The sequence below is a fragment of the Antrostomus carolinensis genome, unplaced genomic scaffold, assembly GCF_000700745.2.
Source record: "Antrostomus carolinensis isolate BGI_N321 unplaced genomic scaffold, ASM70074v2 scaffold2637, whole genome shotgun sequence".
Taxonomy (NCBI): Eukaryota; Metazoa; Chordata; class Aves; order Caprimulgiformes; family Caprimulgidae; genus Antrostomus; species Antrostomus carolinensis.
Window position 1 is genome coordinate 8,082 of NW_010326464.1, and position 26,936 is coordinate 35,017.

The 26,936-nt window shown below is 36.9% G+C and overlaps 1 protein-coding gene across 1 annotated transcript in view; it reads left to right on the forward strand.

The window, feature by feature from the left end:
- The window catches only part of LOC104527761 (regulator of G protein signaling 12), a gene marked incomplete at its 5' end in the record, with an annotated part of 47,529 nt that overhangs the window by 7,320 nt on the left and 13,273 nt on the right, over nucleotides 1–26,936 (forward strand). The window contains 12 exons of the mRNA XM_029085860.1: nucleotides 855–1,024; nucleotides 4,594–4,686; nucleotides 5,868–6,011; nucleotides 10,677–10,856; nucleotides 12,139–12,292; nucleotides 13,555–13,631; nucleotides 17,965–18,165; nucleotides 19,140–19,213; nucleotides 21,940–22,066; nucleotides 23,009–23,105; nucleotides 24,513–24,580; nucleotides 25,076–25,229. Coding sequence (XP_028941693.1) covers nucleotides 855–1,024; nucleotides 4,594–4,686; nucleotides 5,868–6,011; nucleotides 10,677–10,856; nucleotides 12,139–12,292; nucleotides 13,555–13,631; nucleotides 17,965–18,165; nucleotides 19,140–19,213; nucleotides 21,940–22,066; nucleotides 23,009–23,105; nucleotides 24,513–24,580; nucleotides 25,076–25,229 — 1,539 coding nt within the window. The remainder of the gene's footprint in view (nucleotides 1–854; nucleotides 1,025–4,593; nucleotides 4,687–5,867; nucleotides 6,012–10,676; nucleotides 10,857–12,138; nucleotides 12,293–13,554; nucleotides 13,632–17,964; nucleotides 18,166–19,139; nucleotides 19,214–21,939; nucleotides 22,067–23,008; nucleotides 23,106–24,512; nucleotides 24,581–25,075; nucleotides 25,230–26,936) is intronic.

The following is a 26,936-nucleotide window of genomic DNA, read 5'->3' on the forward strand; positions in this document are numbered from 1 at the left end:
CCTCCCCTCTTTCACCTTAAAGCCGTTTCCCCTTGTTTTGTTATTAACTGCCCTTATGAGAAGTCCTTCCCCAAAGCTTGAAATTATTACAGTTGCGCTGCTACACAAGGTTATGTTTTCCTGGATTCTCTACTGGTTCTTTTTAATTTGTCTTTCAGAATACAAAATAAATTCCTGTATTTTTGAGATCTAAAGAATCCAATAATTTCTCACTTTGAGGTTCCCAACTACACTGTGTTGCTTAAGTCTGGAAGGGAGTCATGGATCCCCTGATAAATTTAGGATATATGGTTTGATACCTCTGTTTTCTACAGAAGGCATCTATTACTAGCTCATTTTCCTGTATATTTTCCTCAATTGACTCCTTTCCTGATTTTTTGGCATTTGACAGGAATCTCTCATTTCCATTAAAAACTTCAGAGTCCCTGTCTACTCATGTAAGAGTGTATCTCCTATCACTAAATATGTTTTTGCTGACTTTCTGGTGAATGGTGGGTTCTTAAAGGTCTGCCTTCCTCGGAAGTCCATGGGGCAAAGAATGTGAGCAGAAAATTTTGTCCAAAATATTTACTTGTTGAGCGGGAAAAGATTTCCTTTTGTGCCTGCTCATTTTGCTTCTGGCAGGGAATTGCTTTTAAGACACTTATTTAATTTTCTTTGCAGTGGAACAGAAGAAAATTGAGAGATGATTTGGCTTGCTTTTTCTACGCAGGTGCTCTTAATAAAAATGGGGAGGGATATTTAGAAGTCTACTACTGTCAGCTTGAGCAGGAGGTATGATAAATCAAGTAAACAATGCTGAAGAATAAAGTGGATCATATTTTATTGACAAATTTGTTCATTTTTTTAAACAGAGCTGAATAGTACTGATTTAAAAGACTGCATCAGTGAAAATAGCCTCAGCAGCAATGCTAGTCTTCCCAGTGTACAGAGCTGCCGAAGACTTCGAGAAAGAAGAGTTGCAAGCTGGGCTGTTTCATTTGAGCGTCTTCTTCAGGATCCTGTTGGTGTTAAATATTTTTCAGTAAGTTTTGAGGGATGGTAAGAGGCCTTTCAAAAATACCCGATATTGCTCGGTAATTTTTCTGTAATTCTTTTTTCTTTCTTGACACTATCCTTACATAGCATAAGAGCTAGGAGTTTTTTGTTACACAGTTGTTATCTGAGCATCTTTCTATGTTGAAACTAGTTTGTATTTGAGTAAGAGTTCATAGTAGTACACATATTTCTGGATAGCAAAAGTTTCAGATAAGAATGGGGTCTATGCTTTGTATTGGAACTTCGAGAAAGCTTCCCCATTTTATAAAACAATTACATTTGGTTATATTTGTATCTGTAGCCTTTGAAAAAAGGAAGAGACATTTGTTTCCTAAGAAATGGTAATCTGTTCACATTTGCCTACTGAAATGTTGGAAGCCATGTAGAACATCTTTTCAATGATACAATGACTTATTTTCCTGCAAATGGTTTTTAGAAATACTGGAAGCAATTAAGGTAGCTAACAGCACTGGTTAAAGCTGCAGCTTGCAGGAGTAGTGTTGAGTATTTGCAAAGCATAAATTAAGCTTCTTTACAGCACATTTATGAAGTTGTATGTAGTATCATCTGGTTTACATGTAAGGAAATAGAGGTTATATACCCTTTTGCATGGTTACACTGAAAGTCTGTTGCTGATTCTGAATCACAAGGACATTTTGTGCTGCCCAAATAATTTTCACAAACAGGACATAAAGAAACCTGTGGTATAAGAAACATAGATTATTGGAATCTGCAGTAACTCAGACTCCTTTATTTGATACAAAAGTACATTAAAATGATTAATTTGCAGACTTCCATCTTGAATGGTGCAGGGGACCCAAAAAACCACATTAACAGTGAGCACCAGTTTGAGGAAACAGAGAAGATGAAAGCAAAATAATATATCCTGGATATTATATTCTCTGTCTCTCCATTTTTCTTCTTTTTTCTTCTTTTAGAGTAGCCTGAGAGTTACTAGTGTTTCTGCTTAGATACTGAGACTTCTTCTCAGACTGAATGAAAAATTACAATTTTAATCTGACACTAGAATCCACCTGAAGAATGGTATAGTTTGGGAGTGTGCTACTGAAAGTTTAGTTGTCTTTTCTTATTACTTTGAAGCCTCCAGTAAACTTACTTATGTACACTTAAGAGTGTAAACCTTGGAATCTGGCATAAAACAGAGTCATGGTGCCTAAAAAAAAAAGCCTTTTCAAATGGTCACAGAATGGTAGGGGTTGGAAGGGACCTCAGGAGATCATCTAGTCCAACCCCCCTGCCAAAGCAGGTTTCCTACAGCAGGTTGCACAGGAAAGTGTCCAGGTGGGTTTGAACATCTCCAGAGATGGAGACTCCACAACCTCTCTGGGCAGCCTGTCCCAGGGCTCTGACACCCTCACAGTAAAGAAATTTTTCCTCAGGTTTGTCTGGCACTTCCAGTGTTCCAGTTTTTGCCCATTGCCCCTTGTCCTGTTACTGGGCACTGCCAAAAAGAGCCCGGCCCCATCCATTTGTCCCCCACACTTCAGGTATTTATAGACATTGATAGATAGGTTACCATTCCTTCAAAGGGAAGCCCAGAAAGCCCATGGACTGAGAAGGGAGTCACCTGTAACTAGGCAAAAGATACCTCTTTCTGCCAGTATTCAAGAACATTGGAGCATCAGTATTTAATTTATGATTGCATAGTAAGCGTCTTGGTGCATTTGGAATTCAGCAGGCATGGCCCTTTCCTGAGGACAGCTTTGTCACAGGGCAGGAATTACTCTCTAAGAAGAGATTTTGCATGTTTTGCAAATACTCACATTTTGCATAATACTCTGCTGATTAGAGCAGTCATCCAGGAAGTGCGAGACCTGATTGCAAGTTCCCTCCTCAAGTGGTTCAAACCAACATCTCCAGCTTCCCAGCCATGTGTGACAACCGCTTGGCTACATAATGTTCCAACTGGGTCACTGCTCACTCTTCCTGATGAAGCTGAATTGTTGTACAGCCAGCTGTGCCCAGAGCATGTGCCCAGAAAGCAAGCAAGCAGGAGATTGACTAAAGACTCATAAGTGAAGACGCTGAGTGGGGAAGTAGGCAGTTAGGTTCCAGTTCCTGCTTGCTAATTTGATTCTCTTTTAATCTGTGATTACATGTAGAATGCAGAAATATCCCCTCACTACTCTCTGGATTGCCTTTTAGACATTTGGTGTCTCAAGTTAGATATCTGAAGAACTTTTAGTTTAAACTAAGAGCTTGCTAGTGAATTTAGACTCCCTGTATTGAAATTTATCTAATTACTTTCTTACAATTGGACTCCATAAACTATGTAAATCTTAAAAGCACAAATAAAGTTAAGTTTTAAGTATTTCTGTGAAGATTCCTCTTATGCTCCTTCCTGAGACTACCTTATATGTTAAGGAAGCATGAGTGGTAGCACTGTGCCACTTGAGTGAAGGTTCTGCCTGTGAGTTGACTTAAAATAGCCAATTAAACACTGATACCTGAGGTATAAACAAGTGTTGTTCCAAATACAGGAGTGCCTAGATAATTTTTTTAGAGGATTGTGTTAATGTTTTTATATCCTTCCCATTCCCCTCCCCCAGTGATTAAAATGCTTTCAAGAAACATATCCTGAGGGAATATTGAATTACACAGATTTGAATCAGGGACAGTTTGTGGTTGTACAATTTCCCAACTGAATGGGGTCCAAGTCTTCATTTGGACTTTTGGCTGCTATAATATAAATATCCTGATTATTATGTGTTGTACTGGGAGATATTTTTTTTCCCTCTAAGAATGTATTTTCCAATGAGAAACCATGTAACCACATCAGCAAGCAGTGATAAAAGATTTTTTGTAGTTGCCATTTGATGCAGAAATACGCTCTAATGAATACAGAATTGATTACGGGCACTGCTTGATAAACATCTACTCAGTTGGTTTACAGTGTAACTTTAAAATGTGGTTATAAATTATTTAAATTTTCATTGAAAGTTTATTCACTAGTTTATACGCTATTCAAAATGAAGTTTCAAACTTCATCTTTGTGTATGCAAATGATTTGGTTCTAACTTGATGGATTCTTCTCAGTTGTATACCTTTAGAAAGAAATAAGAAAGAGGAGAAGCACTAGGCATATATTGGACATGCATTGATTTTTACTTTGCAAGCAAACTGGACTGTGAGACTGATTGAAATATTACCATTATACAAACATATCAAGCAACTTGTCTTGGCAACTAATGACAAGACAAGGGGAAATGGGTTTAAACTGAAAGAGAGGAGGTTTAGATTAGATATTAGGAAGAAGTTCTTCACTGTAAGGGTGGTCAGACACTGGAACAGGTTGCCCAAGGAAGTTGTGGATGCCCCCTCCCTGGAAGTGTTTAAGGCCAGGCTGGATGAGGCTTTGAGCAACCTGATCTAGTGGAAGGTGTCCCTGCTGACGGCAGGGGGATTGGAACTAGATGATCTTTAAGGTCCCTTCCAACCCAAACCATTCTATGATTCTATGATTATAAATATGTTGTTTGAAATGGCAAGTAATGTATTTTCTTTGAGACATTTATTTGTTCATTTTTCCTGTAGGAATTTCTACGGAAAGAATTTAGTGAAGAAAATATTTTATTTTGGCAGGCCTGTGAATATTTTAACCATGTACCTGCACATGATAAAAAAGAGGTAAGTCAATGTTGTATTTCAATACATGGTACTGCTTACTAAAAATTGTTACTTCAAGATTATTTGAGTTATTGGAGCTGTGCTAGTTCTTTGTACTGTGACTTCATTAATATGGGGTTGGAGCCTCAGTGCCCTGAGAGTACTGTCTGAAGTTTAAGGTGTTGGATATATTAATACTGCAGTGAAATGCAGAAGTAGTTCTGTAAAAATTAGCTAAGATATACTGGATGTTGAAAAATAGCTAGCTGCAGTAGCCCAATGCAAAGGACTGCAGAGCAAATTAATTTAACTTGTCAAGGAGAGGTGAAAATTTGACTCCGTTGTGCTTTTTCAGATAGGTTGCCTCCACTAGTCAAGATAATGTGTTTATAACTAACTTAGATACATCTGCTGTTGTAAGTGTAGTCATGTTTGTTCACAAATTACGAGACTCTGCATCTTACCCTTTTATGACAACCCTATGTTGGTCAGGGAGTTTTGGTGAATTTTGAATTTTGTGCAGGTTGGCAACACTTCTGTTGACACCACAGCCAAATCTGCTCAGGTTTACACTGTGGAAGTGGTTTCATTTGCAAGTCCCTCTTTGCTCTTTTGTGGACCATTCTGGTTTTCCCCACTTTCCTCTGTCTTCAAATAATGTATTTTCTGAACACTCTCCCTAAGGGCTTTGAGATCAGTTTGGTGGTTTGGTTTTTTTTTCATTATTTCCAGAATGTGGGTGTTTCAAAGTAAACAAGTTAAAAACAGAGCATGAATGTTTTTAACAGTAAATATTCAGATTCATGTTTACATTTTTCTAACTTCTATAAATTGAAGCTTAGAGGATAAATGTAAATAGTAACTGTTATGTAAGAGGTCTAAAATCTAAAAAAATCTATTCTCCTTTATAAAACAGCATTTGATATGCTTCACCTTTATTATTTTCACAGTTTGATTATTTTAAGTTTTATTTTGATGGCAACTTTTACTGCTGAAAAAATATCTGATGAATATTTGTAATTTTAAAGGAAAACCCCTATTTATATGCATAAAACTAACAAAAGGTATTAAATGAAAAGTGCTTATATAATTAAGGAAACTGGAGTGGTTGTATATTTTTGTGTGGAATATATCAGTGAAAATGACAACCCTATAAAATATGCTTGCAAAGCAAATATACATTTAGCATTTCTTTTCTGTAGCTTTCTTACAGAGCTCGGGAGATCTTCAGTAAGTTCTTGTGTAGCAAAGCTACAACCCCAGTTAATATTGATAGCCAGGCACAGCTGGCAGATGATATTCTCAATTCTCCTCATCCAGATATGTTCAAGGAACAGCAACTTCAGGTAAGCACAGAAAACATGACTATTGAACATTTATGTCTGTTTTTTTTTCTCTGAATTGCTTTAAGAATCTATATAAGTAGTTTCACATGATGTATGTTTTACTATGTGTAAAAGGACAGAGAAGTCAAGGTCACATAGATTCAATTAACAGAACAAAAAGAGACTGTGTAATGGGATGCTGCTTGACTTTCGGTTCATTTGAATATGTGTGAAAAATCAATATTAACTAAAATCTGAAAAATACTGTTACTGAAATGAAGGTTTAGTGCAAGTAAATAATGCCAGGTGGTGCAACAACATTGCATATGGTTTTTGCATATGGTTGCTTATTCTTTTCTTTAGTGGACAATTGTGTGCACAAATAGTGTCTAATTTTGGTTGAAGTGGTTTGTAAAATATGTCTGTTGTATTGAAGGAGCCCTTCCGTTGTGCTTTAATAGAGCTGTCAAACAAAGAGCTTGTTAAAACTGTTGGTGTCTGAAGACCTCTGAAGTGGATGCATTTTAAATAATTTTTGATGTTCAGAACAGAACAGTTATGTAACAACAGGATACAGTTCACATTTTCTGTAGAATTTAAGTTTCTTCTTTTTTCTCTTAAGCAATCTCTTTCATGACTCCTACCCTAATAATTTATTAGTAGAAATAATTTTGAGATCATATTGTTTAGAAATCAAGGATATAGCTTTAACTGCATAAATTAAGCAGGTCACAATTTTAGTGCAATCCCAGATTGCATGCTTTTGGGGCATAAGAGCAGGTGGGTATAGTATCTTCTTCCATCTGGGAAATGGAGATAGAAAGGCAGGTATAACTGCTGGTCTGGTAGCTTCTAGCATTACAGCTACCTCACATGCACCTACGAAGGCCTGAGGCTTCTGTGGGAATTACCAGCCACAATCTTCCCAGAGATTTTTTTTCATGCATTCCTCATCTTGGCTTTGTGGAGGCAGTGCCTGCGTTTGTCTTCAGCCTCTCCCAGTTGTTTGATGGAGCAGATGGTGTTCTTATGAGTCTGGTGGCTGGGCTGATGCAGGTTTTCTTCCTTCTTTGAAAACACTGTGTCCTTAAGTTGGAGGGCCCGAAGGTGGGTCAAAATGCTGATGTGAAGTACTGCTATGGGTCTAATCCAAGCCATGTGGCTTGTCTGGACCTGACCTGTTTCTCTCAAATTATCAATGCCTCTCTAGTTCTCCTGTCAGATCACTTAGTCAGGCCTGTTCCTCCCACTGAAGCATTAGGTGAAGCAGGGTGTGATTTACTTCTACCAAAGCAAGTGGCCTTGGAGCTAGGTTGGCCAGCTGAGGTACTAATGGTGTGTTGCCTGGCTGAGGCTGGTGCTGGGTAATCAACATCCTTGATGGCCCTTAATATCTTGGTTTCACTAAGTGGTGGTTCTGCGGTAGGTCAGTTTGTGGTCCTGATGGGTGGCATGACACAGAACTGTAGGTATGTGTGGTTATTGCAACACACCCACAGTCTTCCAAAATGCAACTCATGGTGATGACACCATATTAGTAATGCGAAGGCTCTGCATTTGTGGTCTTTCACAAGATTTTTTAGATTCCAGCACTGAGCACAGAGTGCTGATCCGTGGTGGTCGTTGAGTAAGTGTTACATGATGCTGGGGAATGGGGAGTGTTGCTGTAAGGCTGCTGTGGAGTTGCACAAGTGTGTGTGAGAAAGTGCATTGGGAAGGAAGCACTGCTGAGACCATTGCCTCTCAAGCACTGCCTGTTGGGAATGCTGCTGGAAGTTGCTTTCTGTCCAAAGCCTGACAAACTTAACCTTGAGCCTGTTAGAGGTGTTGTAACATTACAGTGTGGATGCAGCCAAAACACCTAGTTAGGATTTCACTGTTTCTTATAAGAGGGTAAGAACAAGCATTTTGAGTGTTTCTGGATGCAAGACGGTGTAGGTCACTTGATGATACCAAAATAAGAAAAAAATTTCTTCACATAGAGTTGTGTAAATGGATGCAAGTTTTTCTACCCTTGTTTATGTGTAAGGTGCAAATTATGCTTTTATAAACTATATTTCTCTTTATCATTTGTAAGAACAAGAAATAACATCCGCTAAATTTTTCCAAATAAGCAGAAGTTATTAACATGTGTAAAATAATATGATAATAATGCTAAATACAGGAAGTTGGGGATGTAGTGTGGGCTAGCAACATAGTAGAGCAGGTGATGATTTGCTCAAGGTAAATTAGTTAAGATGTCATCACTCTGTCCAGCAAAATTAGAAGGTTGGAATGTTTTTGCTATATTAAGTATATTTAATCTGCAGACTTAATCTCTGCAGTAACTCTGCTCATGTCTCAGATCTCTGCAATATTTTCCTTTATTCTTCCTACCTAGCACGGAATAACAATGTTATCTTCCTTTGGTACTAGAGTCTGTGACAAGAGCCAACTCTGAAAAGCTTTGTTTTTCATCCTAAAACTGTATTAAAGTTAAGATATTAGTGTTAACTGTGCTGTAGAATCATGTTGTATATTTTGGGGGCACAAACTGCATATTGCGATTTTTTGAGGAGTGTAACCTCTATAAGTTTTGTTTTCCTAAAAACCTCAAGTACAGGTGAATTATTTTGTATTTTTCAGTTAGCTTGGATTTTGCATTTGTGTTGGTGTTTGCAGGCTATTTACCATTTTTCCCCAGTAACCTTGTATCAGCAGTGCATCTGTGAGTCCTTGATATCGAAGCATTTTGATTTTGTGTAATTTCTTGTCTGTATTTTACGCTGTTTTGGCAATATGCCACGGTATTTTTCTTTGAGTTCAACAGAAGTCAAGAAACGTTTCAAAGTTATGGGTGTTGTGTACACTAAACAATTTGTTGAGCCTTGGACTGAAGACTATATGTGCTCTGAAACTAGCTGTCTTTTTGAATTTTGCCAGTGTACCTACCTGTGGTCAGAAAAGGATTGTATTTTTCAGAGCATGAGAGAGAGATTCCCCTTTGTGAGCAGTTTTTCAAGTAGGAAGAGTCATCGACACCGGATTGTCTCTTTGACGCTGCATTGGGGGCACACTAGTCTTTGCGCTGAGCTGTTTCAGCACGTTAAGCTGACAAAGCTAAGCCTACAAAAGTACTTTTTCCATAGCTTATCATCTGGAAAACATATTGTGAGAAGGCCCAATGAACATGACAGGTAGCACCTAAGAGGGAATGTGACTATATGGAGGGAAGGCAGGAATGTGGAAGTCAGCATTTGGTTTGAATTAAGTTTCTGTGATGCTGCAGTGTCTTGCTGTTTGCCAGAAAAGCTTTGGGTTAATGCTTGTTCTGATGGGTTTCTTTACACAATCTGAAAAATTCCATCTGCAACTGGGCCACTGTGGCTTAGTGATGGACTTCCTTGTAGACTTTTCGGAATGCCATAACCAGTTGGGTAGTACATACTGTTCTTCGCTTGTAGGGAGTTTGTCATGTCTAAAGAAGGCGGCATTCATACTGTTTTTTCAGATCAAGTGAGTCACTGGAGAAGATATAAAGGTAAAGGTATGAATCCACTTAAAACTATAGACTTGCAAAAATGGAAAAAGGAAGTCAAACATTCTGTTTAGCATTTAAGAAAGAACTTCTCTTCCTTTACTTTCCGTTTTGGCTAAATTAGCCTCAGACATTTGCTTCAGGCCTAGTATAGAGCTACTTCCTTCCATTCCTAAAGATAAATGTTGGTCTTGCCCAAAGCAGCCATTTTATGTAAATTGTTCTTTTTCAAGGTCTTGATTTTATAGCACCTAAAGAATCATAGAATGGTTTGGGTTGTAAGGGACCTTAGAGATCATCTAGTTCCAACCCCCCTGCCATCAGCAGGGACACCTTCCACTAGACCAGGTTGCTCAAAGCCTCATCCAACCTGACCTTGAACACTTCCAGGGAGGGGGCATCCACAGCCTCTCTGGGCAACCTGTTCCAGTGTCTCACCACCCTCACGGGAAATAATTTCTTCCTGATATCTAATCTAAACCTACTCTCTTCTAGTTTAAAGCCATTTCCCCTTGTTCTATCACTACCTGCCCTTGGAAAAAGTCCCTCCCCAGCTTTCTTGGTATTATTGGATCTTCCAGAGATATTACCCTTTTTATTTCCTTATGGTTGGGTACATGAACGTTACGTAATGCTGTAAAGGACTCTTTTCTCCTCCCTGCATCAGTAATTAACCTTGTGTTATCTTGTATTGTTCCATACTATTGCATTTTATGATTATATCATATTCCTGAGTTTTAGACTATAAACTTTTTTCTTGTTCACCGCTACCTTAAAACACAATTGTATCATTTAATCCTGTCACATATAGTACTGATGTAATAATCTTTAAAAAATATTAAAAATGGCTAACTTGCTATGTGCTTCACGTAGAATGCACAAAGGCATAAGTGCAGTAAAAGATGGTTATGAGGATGGTGGCATCAAGACTCTACAGCATCTCAGCTTCTCATGCACTTTCCACAAATCATAGTGTTTTTCTGAACCTGTACTAAGAGAATACATGAATTTATGTTTCACTTTAAATTGGTGCAGTGTATTTAACCAGGTCTAAACAAAGTCATGCATTTAGTTTACAGGTTGATGTCCTAAATGTTGTGAAGTAGCTTCATTTTCTTGATGTGTTATTCAAGCTTATGTAATCATTATCCATTGCATTTTCATTTCAGATATTTAACTTGATGAAGTTTGATAGCTATACTCGCTTTCTCAAATCCCCCCTTTACCAAGAATGCATCTTAGCTGAAGTAGAAGGTCGTACTCTTCCTGATCCTCAGCGTGTTCCCAGCAGCCCCACTTCTAAACACAGTGTCAGTTCTGAGAAGTCCAATATCTCAACACCGAAAAAGGTTACCTTTGTATTGTTGTTATTTGAAAACTATGTTCTTAAGTAACGTTTTTCAAGTTCTTTGGAAGATCAAAGATAATATATATAAAAAAATGTAGAATGTTTGTTTAGTGGTGCTGGCAAATATAATTACAAAATCTTTATGTACTTAGGAAAGTACTTATTTTTTTAAATCCACACCTTTGAATTAGATTTCTAGCCATTGACTTCTTGAACATAATTTTAAATCTTTGTTATTATTTAAATATGTGTACAAATAAAAAATGAGGATTATTTAAAGCATCGGTTCATAAACTTATTGTGATTGAATGTTGGAATTAAGAGGTGATATTTTAAGCTTTGCTAAGAGCAGACATTTTATCAGAATTTATTGGAGAAGGCTTAACCTGATCTAACTCATCTTTGCAGAGGATAGTTTTGTAAATTTTTTAGCTCCTACCGAACTAAGATAATTCTGTGTAAAGCAGATACAGTTGCTTAAAAATTAGACCTGTACCCTTACTGATCCCCTAACATTATTTAGAGTTTATTTTTTCTTCATGTAGGTAATACCACCATAGTATTACATAACTGTATGGGTAGATTATAACTTGACATCTTTCATGTCAATCACTAGACATTAGCCCATCTGCTATTACGTATTTTTATGACTTGGAGCCTTTTTAAAGTAGGATTTTAAGGAATACTCTATTAATCTAACAAGAATAGTAGCTTGTTAAAGGCAAGTTTAGTTTAATATCAGACATTCCTGGTGTTTGTATCCTTCAGCACTAATAAATACTTTGATTATACTTGTAAATGTTAAACACTACTTTGTCATTGTCTTTAAATGCTGTTCATGTTCAAGCCTAGCCTAGGAAAAATTTCTGAAATACAGAAATGAAATTCTGTATTTTAAAAGCAAGAACAAGGCAAATGACCTTTCCACATTAACTTAAGCATTACTGATGAGCTGTGGAGAGTTCATTGATGCTAGCAGTAGCTCTCAGTGGCTTGTTTCCAGCTACTGTTTTGCACTCCCTATCAGGTAGCACATTTCCATCTATGCATTTCTTTTAGTTTCCACTGGGGTATTGTTTTTGGTTTTTTGTTTGTTTGGTTGGTTTTTTGGGTTTTTTGGCTGCTGAGGGGTATGCTGGCATATATAGTTGTGAGTGGGGTAAAGAGGACCACTAACTTGACTGTCACACTCCTGTTTTGGGAAGAAGTGTGGGAAGGTTTATTTTAGATAATATACTTACAGTTGTGATCCAACCAATGATTTAATTGTGTTTTGATCATAGTTAAGTGGTAAATCAAAGTCAGGAAGATCTTTAAATGAAGAGTCAGGAGAGGAGGACACTGAGAAGAAAAAAAGGGGAACATTTTTCTCATGGTCAAGAAGTAAGAGTTTGGGAAAATCACAGAAGAGAAAAGAAAATGGTGATTATCCAAATGGTGAGTATTCACATTCCACTTTGTTGCAAAGTTGTTTCAGCTATAGATGTGACTAATTTAATCGTGTTTAGTTTGCATCTAAGTGCATCCTTGAGTGTGACAGAGGGAAAAGAAACTCAAATTAGAAGGCCATAGCATAGCTAGTAGCACTGGAAGTTTTGTGGAAGCAGATGTACAAATAAATAGATAAAAGTATGAAAATATTTGGATTTTTTTTTTTTTTTAATTAACTTCCAAGAGACTTTTTTTCCTGCTTTCCAGTAGACTTTGCACTTCTGTGTGCTGGCAATTGCTTTTTTAAGCAGAGAGCTACTGTTTTTATAGCAAGATTAACTTCAACTCTTTACAGAGAAGTTCAGGAGCTGTATATGCAAATAGTGGTGTAGTTACAGCTGTTTGAAAATTTCTCTATCTGCATTATCCTACCTTTCTTTCTTCTATTAGTACCACACAGGTATGTTCACTTTTGAACATGCTCACTACCACTTTCCACCTTTCCTGACTAAAATGAAAAAAGAAGAGTCAGAGTTGTGAAAACCCTTGTAATCTGCTGTATTGTTACTTAACTGGTTTTGAGAGTTTAAGGAAGAATTCCCCTATGAAAGCACTGGTCCATGGCCTCTAGAGGAAGAGATGAAAGTTTTACATTAACTCATTCCTTTGAGTTAAAAATAATAGAGAAATTCCATCGAAGCACCAAATTTGGACCGTCTTGTTACTGTGGTTTCTTCTTCTCTATTTTCTAGTAAAGGCCCAGAGCCACAAGGTATCTTTGATCACGTGGATAGTTTAAGTGTTCTTATTATACTCCTCTGTGAAGAGACATCAGATATTTGCTAACATTACAGATTTAAACTTCTGAAAGAGATTAGTGATTTTCTAACACCATATTTGCATGTTTAAAAGTATTTATCTCCCTTCAAAATACCTAAAAAGGTAGAATAACTTTTTAAATTTTTAAAAACATTTTAAAATTTTTAAAAAATATATATTTTTAGTGTTTTGTTGTTTGTTTGTTTGTTTTTTTAACTATAAAAGCAAGTGGGGTTATTCAGGAGTTACATAACCAAGAAATATGAGACCAAATGTAATTTTATTTTTCCATGCTTCAGTGCACAGTATGAAAATTTGGTGTTTTTTCCTCTAATAATAAAAAAAGGATTTTTCTGACCAGAGGGGTTAATATTTATAATAACTTCCTGTATTATAGTAAATAATAAAAATAACCCTTTTTACTGATTGCTGATTCTTTCCATAAACAGATTCTATTCAGTCCAATGGATTATCATACAGACGGGAATCACAAGGCTCCATGTCATCAACTGCTAGTCTGGACTTGGTAATGGCTGGCTTTTAATAATGAAGAAGTGGGGAAGAACTGAAAACAGTGAATTACTGATTTTCTAAGTAGTGTGGAGTAATTTGAGCTCAGGAAGTGAGCCCGTATGAACCTCATGAGGTTCAACAAGGCCAAGTGCAAGGTCTTGCACCTGGGTCAGGGCAACCTCTGGTATCAGTAGAGGCCGAGGGATGAAGGGATTGGGAGCAGCCCTGCAGAGAAGGACTTAGGGGTACTGCGGGATGAAAAGCTGGACACGAGCCAGCAGTGTGCACTCACAGCCCAGAAAGCAAATAACCGTATCATGGGCTGCAAAAAAAGAAGTGTGGCCAGCAGGTCGAGGGGGGTGATTTTGCCCCTCTGCTCTGCTCTGGTGAGACCCCACCTGCAGTGCTGCATCCAGCTCTGGGGCCCTCAGTACAAGAAAGATGTGGACCTGTTGGAGCAGGTCCAGAGGAGGCCACAAAAACGATCAGAGGGCTGGAGCACCTCTCCTGTGAAGAGAGGCTGAGAGATTTGGAGTTGTTCAGCCTGGAGAAGAGGATGCTCCGGGGGCCATTAATGCAGCCTTTCAATACCTAAAGGGGGCCTATAAGAAAGATGGGGACAGACTTTTTAATAGGGCCCATAGCGATAGGGCAGGGGGTAGGTAATGTTTTTAAGTTAAAAGAGGGTAGATTTGGATGAGATATAAGGAGGAAAGTTTTTACAATGAGGGTGCTGAAACACTGGCCCAGGTTGCCCAGAGAGGTGGTAGAAGCCCCATCTGTGGAAACGTTCAAGGTCAGGCTGGTCAGGGCTCTGAGTAACCTGATCTAGTTGAAGATGTCCCTGCTCTGTGCAGGGGGGTTGGACTAGATGAGCTTTAAAGGTCCCTTCCAACCCAAACCATTTTATGATTCTATGACGTAAAACTTTGGGAAAGGGTCTTTAAGTGATACAGTTAGAGGGCAAGATGTAATATTAAGCGGTTTTAGAATACCAGAAATAGAGGTGGTGTTCATATATTGGTTCTTATTTTGTCCTTTTAACAGAAAGATATCTTTTGCATCTTGTCTGTGTTAACTTCAGGCACCAGTAAACTTCCAGAATAAAAGTTTGCCTTTCAAAGGGACTTACTGTAGCTCTTTACAAAGAACATTTTCCCCCTACCAGAGCTTTGAGATTCTGTTCTGAAGAACCACATTAAAGCTTTCCCTCTGCTTGACCTGTATGCAAGTTGTGTTAGGCTGATTTCTGTGGTACCCGTGTCCGTTGTGCTTCATTCCTCTCTGTTTCTTTTAAAGTTGTGCATTTTTCTACTTGTCATTATGACTTAACTCTGTTTCTAAAATCTGAGAAAAGAGAGGTAGGAGATTTCATTGCAAACACTGTGATGTTGTCATAGTATGTAGAAAATACTGGCCACCTTGAGTACTCTGTTCAGTTTTGGGCCTCTCACTACAAGGAAGACATGAGGTGTTGGAGCGTGTCCAAAGAAAAGCAACACAGCTGGTGAAGGGTCTAAGAGCACAAGTCTTAAGAGGAGAGGAACTGAGGTTGTTTAGCCTGGAGAAAAGGAGGTCGAGAGGAGGCCTTGTCGTTCTCTACAACTACCTAAATGGAGGTTGTAGTGAAGTGGGTCTTGGTCTCTTTTCTCAAGTAACAAGTGACAGGACAAGAGGAAAGGTGTTGGAGCGTGTCCAAAGAAAAGCAACACAGCTGGTGAAGGGTCTAAGAGCACAAGTCTTAAGAGGAGAGGAACTGAGGTTGTTTAGCCTGGAGAAAAGGAGGTCGAGAGGAGGCCTTGTCGTTCTCTACAACTACCTAAATGGAGGTTGTAGTGAAGTGGGTCTTGGTCTCTTTTCTCAAGTAACAAGTGACAGGACAAGAGGAAATGGCCTCTAGTTGCTCCAGGGAGGTTGAGATTGGATATTAGGAAAAAAAAAAAATAACGAAAAGGGTTATCGAGGATTGGAATAGGCTTCCCAGAGAAACAGTTGAGTCACCATCTCTGGAGGGATTTAAAAGATGAGTAGACGTGGTGCTTAGGGACATGGTTTCGTGGTGGACTTGGCCGCGTTAGGTTAAGGGTTGGACTTGATCTTAAAGGTCTTTTCCAACCTAAATGATTCTATGATTCTACAATCAGTGAAGACACTGATTTCTAACTGTCGAGTTCTGCCTTCACAGTTTTAAACAAAATTAAAACAGTATTAATAGAACATCAATGTAATACTTTAAATTTATTTTAATTATGTTGATATGGAGGAAGAATATATAAAAGGACATCTAAAATTTTTTTGTGAACTTGATATCCCTCTAGTAGACTAGATTCTAGCAACTATGTAATTTTGCCTATGCTACAGATATTGATCAGAGAAACAAGCATGGCAGTCATGTTTATTTCTGTTGCAGAAAAGTCTTAAGAAACAGAAAATGCAAAGCCTCCCTAAAGCAACAGCCCCTCTTTTCTCTCCCACTCCAACTGATTAAGTCAGAAAGTTACTGTGATTTGGCTGAAAAGCAGACAGTTAGAGAAGAGAAAAAGCATGATGAGTACCTTAAAGGACTGTTAAAACCAGTTTTTTTTAGTGTCCTTTTAAGTTGTAAGTGAGCTTTTCATTAAATTTTCAGTTATACTTTTGATATTTTGTAGTAGTGTTACTATTCTACTGTTACTCTAGAATAAAGGTTTATGCTCTGTCCTTCAGCCTTAACCCCTAACATTGTACTTTTTGTTCCATTTAATAAAAAGGCATAATTATTAAGTGAATTATTTTAAAATTTTATTTTCTCTCTGGTGTATTTGTATGTCTGGCATTCAGATTATGTTAAGAGGAAATTTAGAGGTGGATAAGAGGTAGATTGAGAACTGGCTGACTGGCAGAGCTCAGAAGGTTGTGATCAGTGGCACAGAATCTAGCTGGAGGCCTGTAACTAGCGGTGTTCCCCAGGGGTCGGTACTGGGTCCGGTCTTGTTTAACATCTTCATCAATGACCTGGATGTAGGGTCAACATCCACCCTCAGCAAGTTTGCTGACAGTATGAAGTTGGGAGGAGTGGCTGACACACCAGAAGGCTGTGCTGCCATTCAACAAGACCTGGACACAATGGAGAGTTGGGTGGAAAGGAACCTGATGAGGTTCAACAAGAGCAAGTGCAGAGTCCTTCACCTGGGGAGGAATAACCACATGCACCAGGACAGGTTGGGGGCTGCCTGCTGGGGAGGAGCTCTGTGGAAAAGGACCTGGGTGTGCTGGTAGACAGCAGGCTGGCCATGAGCCAGTAGTGTGTCCTTGTGGCCAGGAAGGCCAACAGTATCCTGGGTGCATTAAAAAGAGCATGGCCAGCAGGTCCAGGGAGGTTCTCCTCCCCCTCTACTCTGTCCTGGTAAGGCCACAGCTGGAATACTGTGCCCAGTTTTGGGCTCCTCAGTTCAAGAGGGACAGGGATCTCCTGGAGAGAGTCCAGGGGAGGGCCCTGGAGCATCTCCCATATGAGGAAAGGCTGAGAGAGCTGGGACTCTTTAGCCTGGAGAAGAGAAGATTGAGAGGGGACCTTATCAGTGTCTATAAATACCTGAAATGTGGGGGCCAAATGGATGGGGCCGGGCTCTTTTTGGTGGTGGCTGGTGACAGGACAAGGGGCAGTGGGCAAAAACTGGAACACTGGAAGTTCCAGACAAACCTAAGGAAAAATTTCTTTACTGTGAGGGTGATGGAGCACTGGAATAAGCTGCTCAGAGAGGTTGTGGAGTCTCCATGTGTGGAGATGTTCAAAACCCACCTGGATGATTTCCTGTGCAGCTTTTTGTAGGGAACCTGCTTTGGCAGGGGGATTGGACTAGATGATCTGTGGTCTCTTCCAACCCCTACCATTCTGTGATTCTGTGAAATTTTGTTTGAGGAACCTGATGTTTAAGGGTCTTCCTCATCACCTAGATGTTGATTCATAGTGTGCCAATGCTAATTTTTATGTTAGCACGTCATTATTGAGTATAGGCATTTACCTGTGTGTAAGCTAAATAGGATTTTATTTACTTCTTACACTTTTTGATTAGGAGTTCTGTTCTATAGTCTGAAAATCTTGTAACCTGTTTTACACACTTGCTGTCTGCAACTTCATCTGTTCTTGAAATACATTTAGTGGAGTGCTGTTACCTTTGTCTAAATTTTTTTTTTTTTTCAGGATTTAATTTTTTTTTCTGATATTTGTGATATTTAGAATGATTTCTAAACTGTAAACATGGTAGAAAGTATACTTCTTGACTTGATTTGATTTGTACAGACTCTAAAGGTTTATTCCTAATTTTGCCATAGGGCACTGACATTTCTTTCTTTCTCCTGTCAAGTCTGAAGCCTCAAGATTACCTGCATTTGTACCAGATAAAGAGAAATCCTCCAAATACTGCTGTATAAACCTTCCGGATGGTTCCTCCAGCAAAATGGCTGTTAAATCTGGATTCTCTATCAAAGAAGTGCTCTCTGGGCTTTGCGAGAAACATGGCATTAACATAGCTGCAGTGGACCTTTTTTTAGTTGGAGGGGATAAGGTATTGTATATTCCTGTTATTCCTGTTATTTTAAAGCTTTTCCATACTCCTTTTACTGATAAGGAATTCTGTTCTGTCAATAGTAATATGTATCTCCTGGTTCTACCTATAGCTTTACATTGGCAAAGCTAGTTAACTGAGAGAGAATTTTAGTGAAACTATAACTGGTAGAGTTCTGTGACTGGTTGTAGTATCTACATTACAGAAAGCAGAAGGAGCTTATGACAAGGATTTCATTATAATAATAAGTTAATTCAGATATCTAGTCCATGTAGTTTGTCCAGGGTGAATTCTTAGCTTGTACTTAACTGAAAATAACCACAAAGAAAACGGATGTGTTGTGGTAGTGGCATAGTAGATGGTACTTCATTAAAGGAAAGAAACATAATGACATTTAGTTGTTCAAAGGTGAAGTGAGATTAATTTGTGCTAGAATTAAGGTACATGTTTTAATATTGAAGAAGATTTCCAAGACAGCAGTCTACATTGGTGCAGGGTGATGGCTGTTATTCCAACAGAAGTATCTCCACTTCAAAGAAAAGCTGTGGACATGAAATATTTAGTGTCTTAAATTTGTGCTTATGATTAATCTAGATTATTACAATGACAAAAATCAATTAATATGCATAATTATGTGCCGATTTTTTTAAACCTTTTAATCACTGTTAACTTGCCATGTTTTCTAATGTATAATTCTATGTAATAATTTAAGTTGAAGGACCTAGACTTGTTTTAAAACACTAAGATCCTGAGTACCTGCTTGAAGTTTGGTCATTGCCTCACAACTAGCCAAATTAAAGTACACTTTAATCATGTTGCATACTGTAAATGAATATTCACTAGAATGCTTATGACCTATACTCATAGTTTCCTGAGTTATCTGAAAAAAATTTTTAACCACACAGCTGTTCTTTTTTACATATTTTAAAATTAAATTGCTCTCTCTGCTTTTCTTCCTGACACATGCTCTGTAGCCACTTGTTTTGCACCAAGACAGTAGCATCCTGGAGTCTCGGGACCTACGTTTAGAAAAACGCACTTTATTTCGGTAAGTCAAAAATACTATCTTCCTCCGGCCTTTCCCACCCCGTTTTTATTTCACTTTTTGTAAGTGCACTAAAGCATATTGGCAGTTACATGTGCAGCAAAATAGTAGTTAATGCAGTAAAGAATTTGTCTGAATCCAGTAAAAAACCCAGTTAGCCATGCAATGCAACATCTTAGGCTGTAATCCAGAAAGCAGGCTTAGGGGTTCCCATTCATTGTGCAGGCACATTGGAAGAACTAGACCTTAGTATCCAGCAGTCTCATGTGAAGAAGGAAGGTGACCTAATGATTGTAACTGAAAATTATTGACTTCCACATCTTGTAGTTAACTCACAGTTAGGTTGCAATAATACTTAGGCTAGAGATACACATTTAGCATGAGGATTCTCAGAGTTACACAAGTGCCTAAGTTAGACATCCTGCCTACGTTTAGGCACTCATCTCCATTAGATTTAGCGCCAACTGCTAAGTGCTTCCTTTACAGTAATGGTGAGATTGGGGTGCTTCTGAAAGGAAATTCAAATGAGGCTGGCCAGGGTAAGGGTCAGTGGGAGAAATGTGGACCTACAGGAACATTTAAAACTGAGTAGAACAGCACCTAGTGAGTTTTAAATGCTGCAAGAGGAAGCTTTCTGGATTGCTGTCTTGAGTACAAGAGGGATTTTGATGCCAGTGTTCCAGTTTAGGGACTTTTAAATATTATTATCATGTCTAACTGCTCAAGCTGAAGCAGTTGTGAGCAAGCATATAGGAGAGATCTTCAGGTCCAGAGGGACCTTCCACATCAGAAGAGACATGTTTAGTGGGTTGAAGCAACACAAGAATGAGATGGAAACTGAACAGCAAGTCTGCTAGTCCAATCCTAAATGCAACAATTAAAATAGTCCTTTAAGATTAAATGGATATATTTATTTATTATATATTCCTGTTCATTTATATCTGTAATTATGTACCTAACTGGAAGATTACGGTAAAACTAATTGTATAAGTATTAATTAATCTGAGTATAGATTTATAACCCTAAATCTGAAGTCAGTGTTACAACATTATTATTAATATGGGTATAATTCAGTACATTATATGTTTAGTATTGTGTAATATTATTTTATAGTATACAGTTTTTTTCAAAAGAATCTGTTTCTGTTTTTTTTTTCCAAAATGCTACAAAATATTTTAATGTTCCTAAATTCTGAAAGTCCAAACTAATGCTATGAAAACTCCTGAAATAATTATTTCAGGAAAAAGTCATGAAGTAGAATGTTTATGATACATTATTGAGTTGTGCTTTTGAAGTAAACAAAATCTATTTTGTCAAACATTCTTCATTTTGGCTTTATGTTACTTTTCTTTAGGAAGCAGGGCTAGTTTCTATTTAAGAGTACTTCAGATTAGTAAGTATGATATAGCACATTCATTTTTGAAATTGAGATTGAGCAGTCTTTTATTAGGTATGAGTTTGTTGAATTTCAAAATCAAAAGGGAACTTTAAGTAGGCAGGACCATATGTTACTTGTGTGTTAATTGAAGTGTAGAAATGTTCTACATTATTTCCTTCGGTAGGTAGACACTATGTAAGCAAAAATACTGAAATATTTGGAATATTTTCAGACAAATACTATGTGGATATACTTGGTTACCTGATTGTTCGCCACTTCTGTGTCAGTTACCAATTGATGATTAAAATTGTTCATTTCTGTTTAGTAGGTGTTGTACTCAGAGAAAATATGAAAGATGAAGTTTTTCAGATTTCTTGCAGAAGGGAAAAGTCAATAAAACTAAACATCTTGTATTTAAGTTATTTGCATGAGAGAAAAGATGATGGTTTACATTTAATTGTGACTGTCAAAGTCACTAATAATTTTCATTTCTTCTCATAATGTACATTTCTTCTGATAGGTTTTTTTTAGTAATAAGCCTTCCCTTTTTTTTGTACTGTAGTGCCATTTTAGTCAAATATGGCTGTTATTCAGGAATCAGGGCACAGATGAAAAGCATTTAAAAAAAACCCAACAAACTAGACACAGTGCAGGGAAATAGACATAAATGGAATAGTTGTTAAGAGTTTTAAAAATTTTTTCATCTTTCATTATTTTTTTGTTCCTTGGATGAAATTATATAAAATTACATAATAGACTCTAAAGAGGGCTGGCTTTATCCTTTAAATTCCAAATGAATTGCTTTTACAGCTTTTGCATACAAGCTTCTCTTACAGCAATTTTTTGAGATGTGGTGGCATCTAGCCAGAAATCAGCATCATCTGGAATTCCACTGTATTTGTTGTTATGCTTAAAAACAAAAATAAAAATTCCTATCCAAGTCCATCTCAAGTAATTGAATAGGACATTGTGAGTCTCTCTTGTGGAAGTGAGAAGAAATATTTTTCTTGCATACAGGCATGAGGTCACTTCAGAAGCACTCCTGGACCAGAATGGTCAGGGTGGTCTCACTGTAAAGATGAAAGTGCTATGGAATGTATCTAATTGGTGTGAAGATCACCATGCAATTAGGTTGGCTCATGCCTCCACTCAGTTCTGGCAAGTGAAACAGTGGAAGTTTTATTTGTATTGAAAGTGCTTTGTAACTTCAGGTTGGGATAGATTTGTGCTAGTGAAGTTTCAGGGTCACTAGTTGTAAGCTAGTATGACTCTTCTATAGATTAAATTTTATATCTTTTGTGAATTTTGTTTATTGGAATATATAATAAATGTTACAATTGATATGTTTCAGGCTGGATCTTGTTCCAATCAATCGATCAGTTGGTTTGAAGGCTAAACCCACCAAACCAGTAACAGAAGTCTTAAGGCCTGTGGTTGCAAAATATGGTCTAAATCTTAATGAACTTGTGGCAAGACTAGTAAGTATCTTTTGATGTAATTCAAGCTGCAGTATTTTTGTCTGAAGAAGATCATATGATAATCCCTGAAATTATTCCTATCCTTATAATTAGGCATTAAAATATGTATTTATAACTACATATTGAGATGAAAATGCATAGTAGTCATAACCATTATGCTTAATAGTTATCTCAGAGCTGTAGTCTGCATCTGTTTTATATTCTCCTTCATAATAAATCCAACATCCTAAATAATAGAGCCTTAACTTCTTACGGAGCTCAACTTTTCCCATTATTAGCCAGTGAAAGTTGATTGAGATTAGTAGAAGCTACTGTGGGAATCGTGAAAGTTGCCTCAGATCCCCTTGCAGAAAACTTTTGCGGAAGCAGACTGATTCAGCTTCTCTGCTACTGAACACTCGGCTAGCATTTTCTCTACTATTCTATTATGGTAGAATATAAACAAATGGAAAGTTACTTTTGTGGTGTTTCTGGAAAGTATACTGTCTTGACTGAACCACTCCTTGTTTTTAAAGTAACTGAAAAATGTGCTGGTATAAAGATAAACTAATTTAATAAAATTACAAAATTAACAAAACACAGCCAATTGAGAATATAAAATAATCTCAAACTTCCTCTGAAAAATAAGATTTGCTGAACATACACACTAATGCTCATAGAGTATTTGTGCCTACTTGCAAATTGGATGATTTTTTTCTCCTTCTATCTTCTTTTCCCCAAATACCATTCTCCTCACATAAATGGGTTACGCTCATTGTAATCAAGATAGTTTTACACAAATGGAATAAACATTTTTAGAATGGTAGAAGAAAGATATATTGAGGCTACACTGAAACATAAAAATACTTTGCTCATTTTCTTTCAAAGAATGTCAGACTGCATAAATTTGTTCTGAAAACAGCTTTTTTTCTCTATTATATACAAACTGTGATCCGACTTTAGAATGGTGAGCAGGAACCACTTGATCTTGGTGTCCCTATATCTAATCTGGATGGTCAGCGGGTTGTTCTAGATGAAAAAGAGCCAACAAAGGGTAGAGGTAAGTTGACAGAGAAGCTTTTATTTATGATGTCAAATCAGTTTCTGACTTTGGTTAGTTTCTTCTGTTGATGTGAAGGTGAGGTAAATGTGGTTGAATTTAGATATGTTACATGTAATATATATCCTTTTTAACTCAAAAGAAGTGCAGTTTCTAAAGACTGAAAAATAAATTAATCTCTTGATAGCAAGTACTTTACTGTTCCTGCAAGAAATTTTGCACTAGTAATGCTTGAATATTTTACTTGCACTCAGCCATAGATCCCCATACACATTTAGGGACATAGTACCTAGTAATAATAATGAGAATAAAATGCCAAATAACTTCTATGAATTTGGCAATTAATTAGTAAGAAATATTCTGTATAAGTAAAACAGATGCCGTTTGTGCCACAGCTGTATATACTGCTATGATAACCCCCCTCTTACATGAGAAAGTAGCAGAGTCTACATCTCCAGTTTTAAGTGATGATTTCTGGAGATAACAATAAAAAGGATATAATTTGTGATTTCCTTGGACAAAATCATTTGAAAAATAGAAGTTGATCAACTGAACAGCTGACAATCTTTTGGCGCAATTAACATGCTTTGGTTTCCTTAGGAGACTTTTTTGTAGATATAGAACAATTAGTTTTAAAAATTAAATTAGATGTGGTTAAATTAAATTGACTTAGAGTAGAGATACTCTTTGAGAAAGAACTAGGAGACTAAAGGTGGACGTATTTATTGACGAGAAGGAGATTTGTAATTTTTCAGAATTACAAACAGAACCAATTGTCATTTTGAAAAAAGATGGCAATTAAATACTTTTACAGATAATCAGTTTAAGGATTACAAGTGAAACTGCAATTTCATGTGCTGCCAGGAAAGTCTAAATCATAGAGGATCATTCTAGCAGTAGGCTGATTCTGTGTCAATGTACCGGTAAAAAAGGGCCATGATTCTGTGTTTGCAGTTCAGTCTCCTGTTAATTTGTTGTATTGAAGGAGCCATTTAGTTACTTAGAAGTAGACAAAGAGGATATGGTAATGTCTAGAAAACGATTGATGCATGAAACAGGTTGGAAAAAGTTCAGTTTGACCTTTCAATGGTCTTTTCTGCTGATTTTTTTTTTCTTGTTTAAATTCTAAATTTGAGAATCACGAATTATTACCTGAGATTAAATGAAACTTCAGCACCTTTAAAAGTATTGCCAATATTAGGGAAATAGAGGGAGGTTCTGGTAAGTTTTGACCAAAAGGTATTGGGGATATCAGTGGTGTTCACTCTTCATTTTCTGCATACATCTTTGAGAAATTTTAAGGCAAAAAAAATCTGTTTTGTGCATCACTGTCACTTTAAATATTACTCCTTTGAGAAATTATAAATTTGTAGTTACAGAAGGTATGTTTATGTTCAGTGTTTACAGATAAACAAAAAGGTGCATCAGTAAAGCAGAGTGCCACTGTAACTACTTCAAGAAATCAAGTATCTACTGTAAGTCATCTTTGATGCTTTTTGTCCCTTAGATCATCTTTTGTTTCCTTCTGTAATTCTGTACTAAAAGCTGCATTCATCCATGGTTTTGAATCAGCTAGACTGTGTAACTAGATTGAGTATAGCTAAAATTTATCCAATATTTTTCCACTGTCAACAACATTTATTTGTGAGAACTTTGTCTTCATGATGTTGTTTCACTGTGTTGTATTTGTTTTGTGTCTCATTGGCTTATCTGTATTTGAAAATGAAATTCAGAGGCCCTTTCTATAATGTGAATTCTTCAAAGTAAACAGTATTATTTTTGTTTATAAATTTTTGGGAACTACTATGGCAAATGTTCTTTGCAATAATCAAGATTAAACGAAAACATTTGTTGTGGTGGTGTTAGAGAAATGTGTTTTCAAAATAACTTTTTTATTCACTTAGACCATATTATGTTCACAATGATATAGCCTAAATGTAAGTAGTACCTTAACTTTCCTTCTAATGCAGGGAGAGGGAAGAACTCTAGGAAAGTCTAATTCTATCAAAATGAAAGGCGAAAATGGAAAAAATGCTAGGGAAGTCCGGCTGTCAAAGAGAGAAGACTCTATTGCAAAGATTGGGAAAAAAAAATGTCAGAAAATAAATTTGGATGAAGCAGAGGGTATGTGAACTTTATAGTTTACGTATTATCATAAGTAGTCTTAGAAAAATTAGAATTTTGTATCTGTGTAGGAAAAGGTACTGTGTGTTTAATACTGCATTGTGAAAATCATAGTCCTGGTCCTTATATTTTTGTTTGATACTGTGTTTGAATTGTGAAGTTTTTGAAGCTGAAGGTAAAATTTTAAGAATATCTAGAGATAGATGTATGTGCCTAGCGGGATTTTCAAAAGTGGAAGCTACCTAATTCCAGGTAAAATAAAAAGGAATTAGCTACTCAATTGCAGTTGAATATCCTATTTGATACCCTTTGCAAGCAATATAGAAGCTTGCCTTTCTGTTCACCTTTATGTAAGAGTCTTCAACTCACTGAAAGGCATTCTGCACAATAGTGTAGACCCTAATTTACTCAGGTAAGAATTTTTGAAAATTTTATGCTAAAGTCTATAACAGTCAGGGCAGTAAAATCTGATGACTGTGGAGGAGCTGTGATGGGCAAGCGTAAAAGCTTAGTTTACATTCAGTAACTGTTCTGAAAGATGGTTTGAAGTAGAAATAAGCAAAGTTAGTGGTAATCTTTAATATTCTGAATCCTATTTTTACCTTCAATTACATCTTAATAGTTTTGGTGATATAATTGGAAAAGAACTCATAAAAGAATTTGCTTTCTTATAGGAAGATGTCCATGGGAGAAAGAGGAATAAAAACGATGTAGCAGTAGAAATCTTGATGTGCCACCTTCTCCCATAGGGCATTAACAAGCAATTACCTGTCCTGGCAGCCCTGCACATTCTACCCTATTTCACAGAATCACAGAATGGTTTGGGTTGGAAGGGACCTTAAAGATCATCTAGTTCCAACCCCCCCTGCCATCAGCAGGGACACCTTCCACTAGACCAGGTTGCTCAAAGCCTCATCCAACCTGGATTTCTATTCCCAAATAGAAAAAAAAAAAAAATAGAGGACATATTTTATCCACAGATTAAAATTTACTGCTGATATTACTTAATATGTATGTCCAAAACCTGGTTGTGCACAGTTATACAGCAAGTGAATGTTCATCTGTGAATAAATGTCCACTGACTGGCATGGAAAAAAATGCTGACTAAAACTTTTATTGCAAAATAGGTGTTTTGTTAATAAAAGTGTTATTACAAAAGATTAGTGCACTTTATGTTATAATTTTCTGTTGCTTACTATTTTGTTAACTTATTTTCCATATTTTAATATTTTCATTTTTCTTCCTAGGGCTGAGTAAAACATTAACATAATTTGAAAACATCAGAATTCGAGGCTTTCACATTTTATTTTGAATTTTGTGAAATTTGTCCAAGTTTGGAAAATACGTACCAAATGTTGTAGACTGTTTTTTAATGAAAAAAACAAACAACTGTTCTATGAAGTTTGAAATTTCCAAAAGGAACATTTTTGTATGATGGATATTAGAAATGTTGCATGTTTTAATATGCATACCACCATTTTGCAAAACTTTGGCAATAAGAAGCATTTTGAAGCTTCCATCTTGGCTACGTTCAGATTTTATGGCATTTGACAAAGCATGTTGAGTTATTTTTACAAATACATTGCAGAGCCTGCCAAATGTGAATAGAGGATTAGGAATAAGGTCGTACAAATGCAAGCGTATGACTTCATATTGTGCTCAGTTAAAACTGATACTAACATTCTGTGCTTTATTTGGTAATGGCTT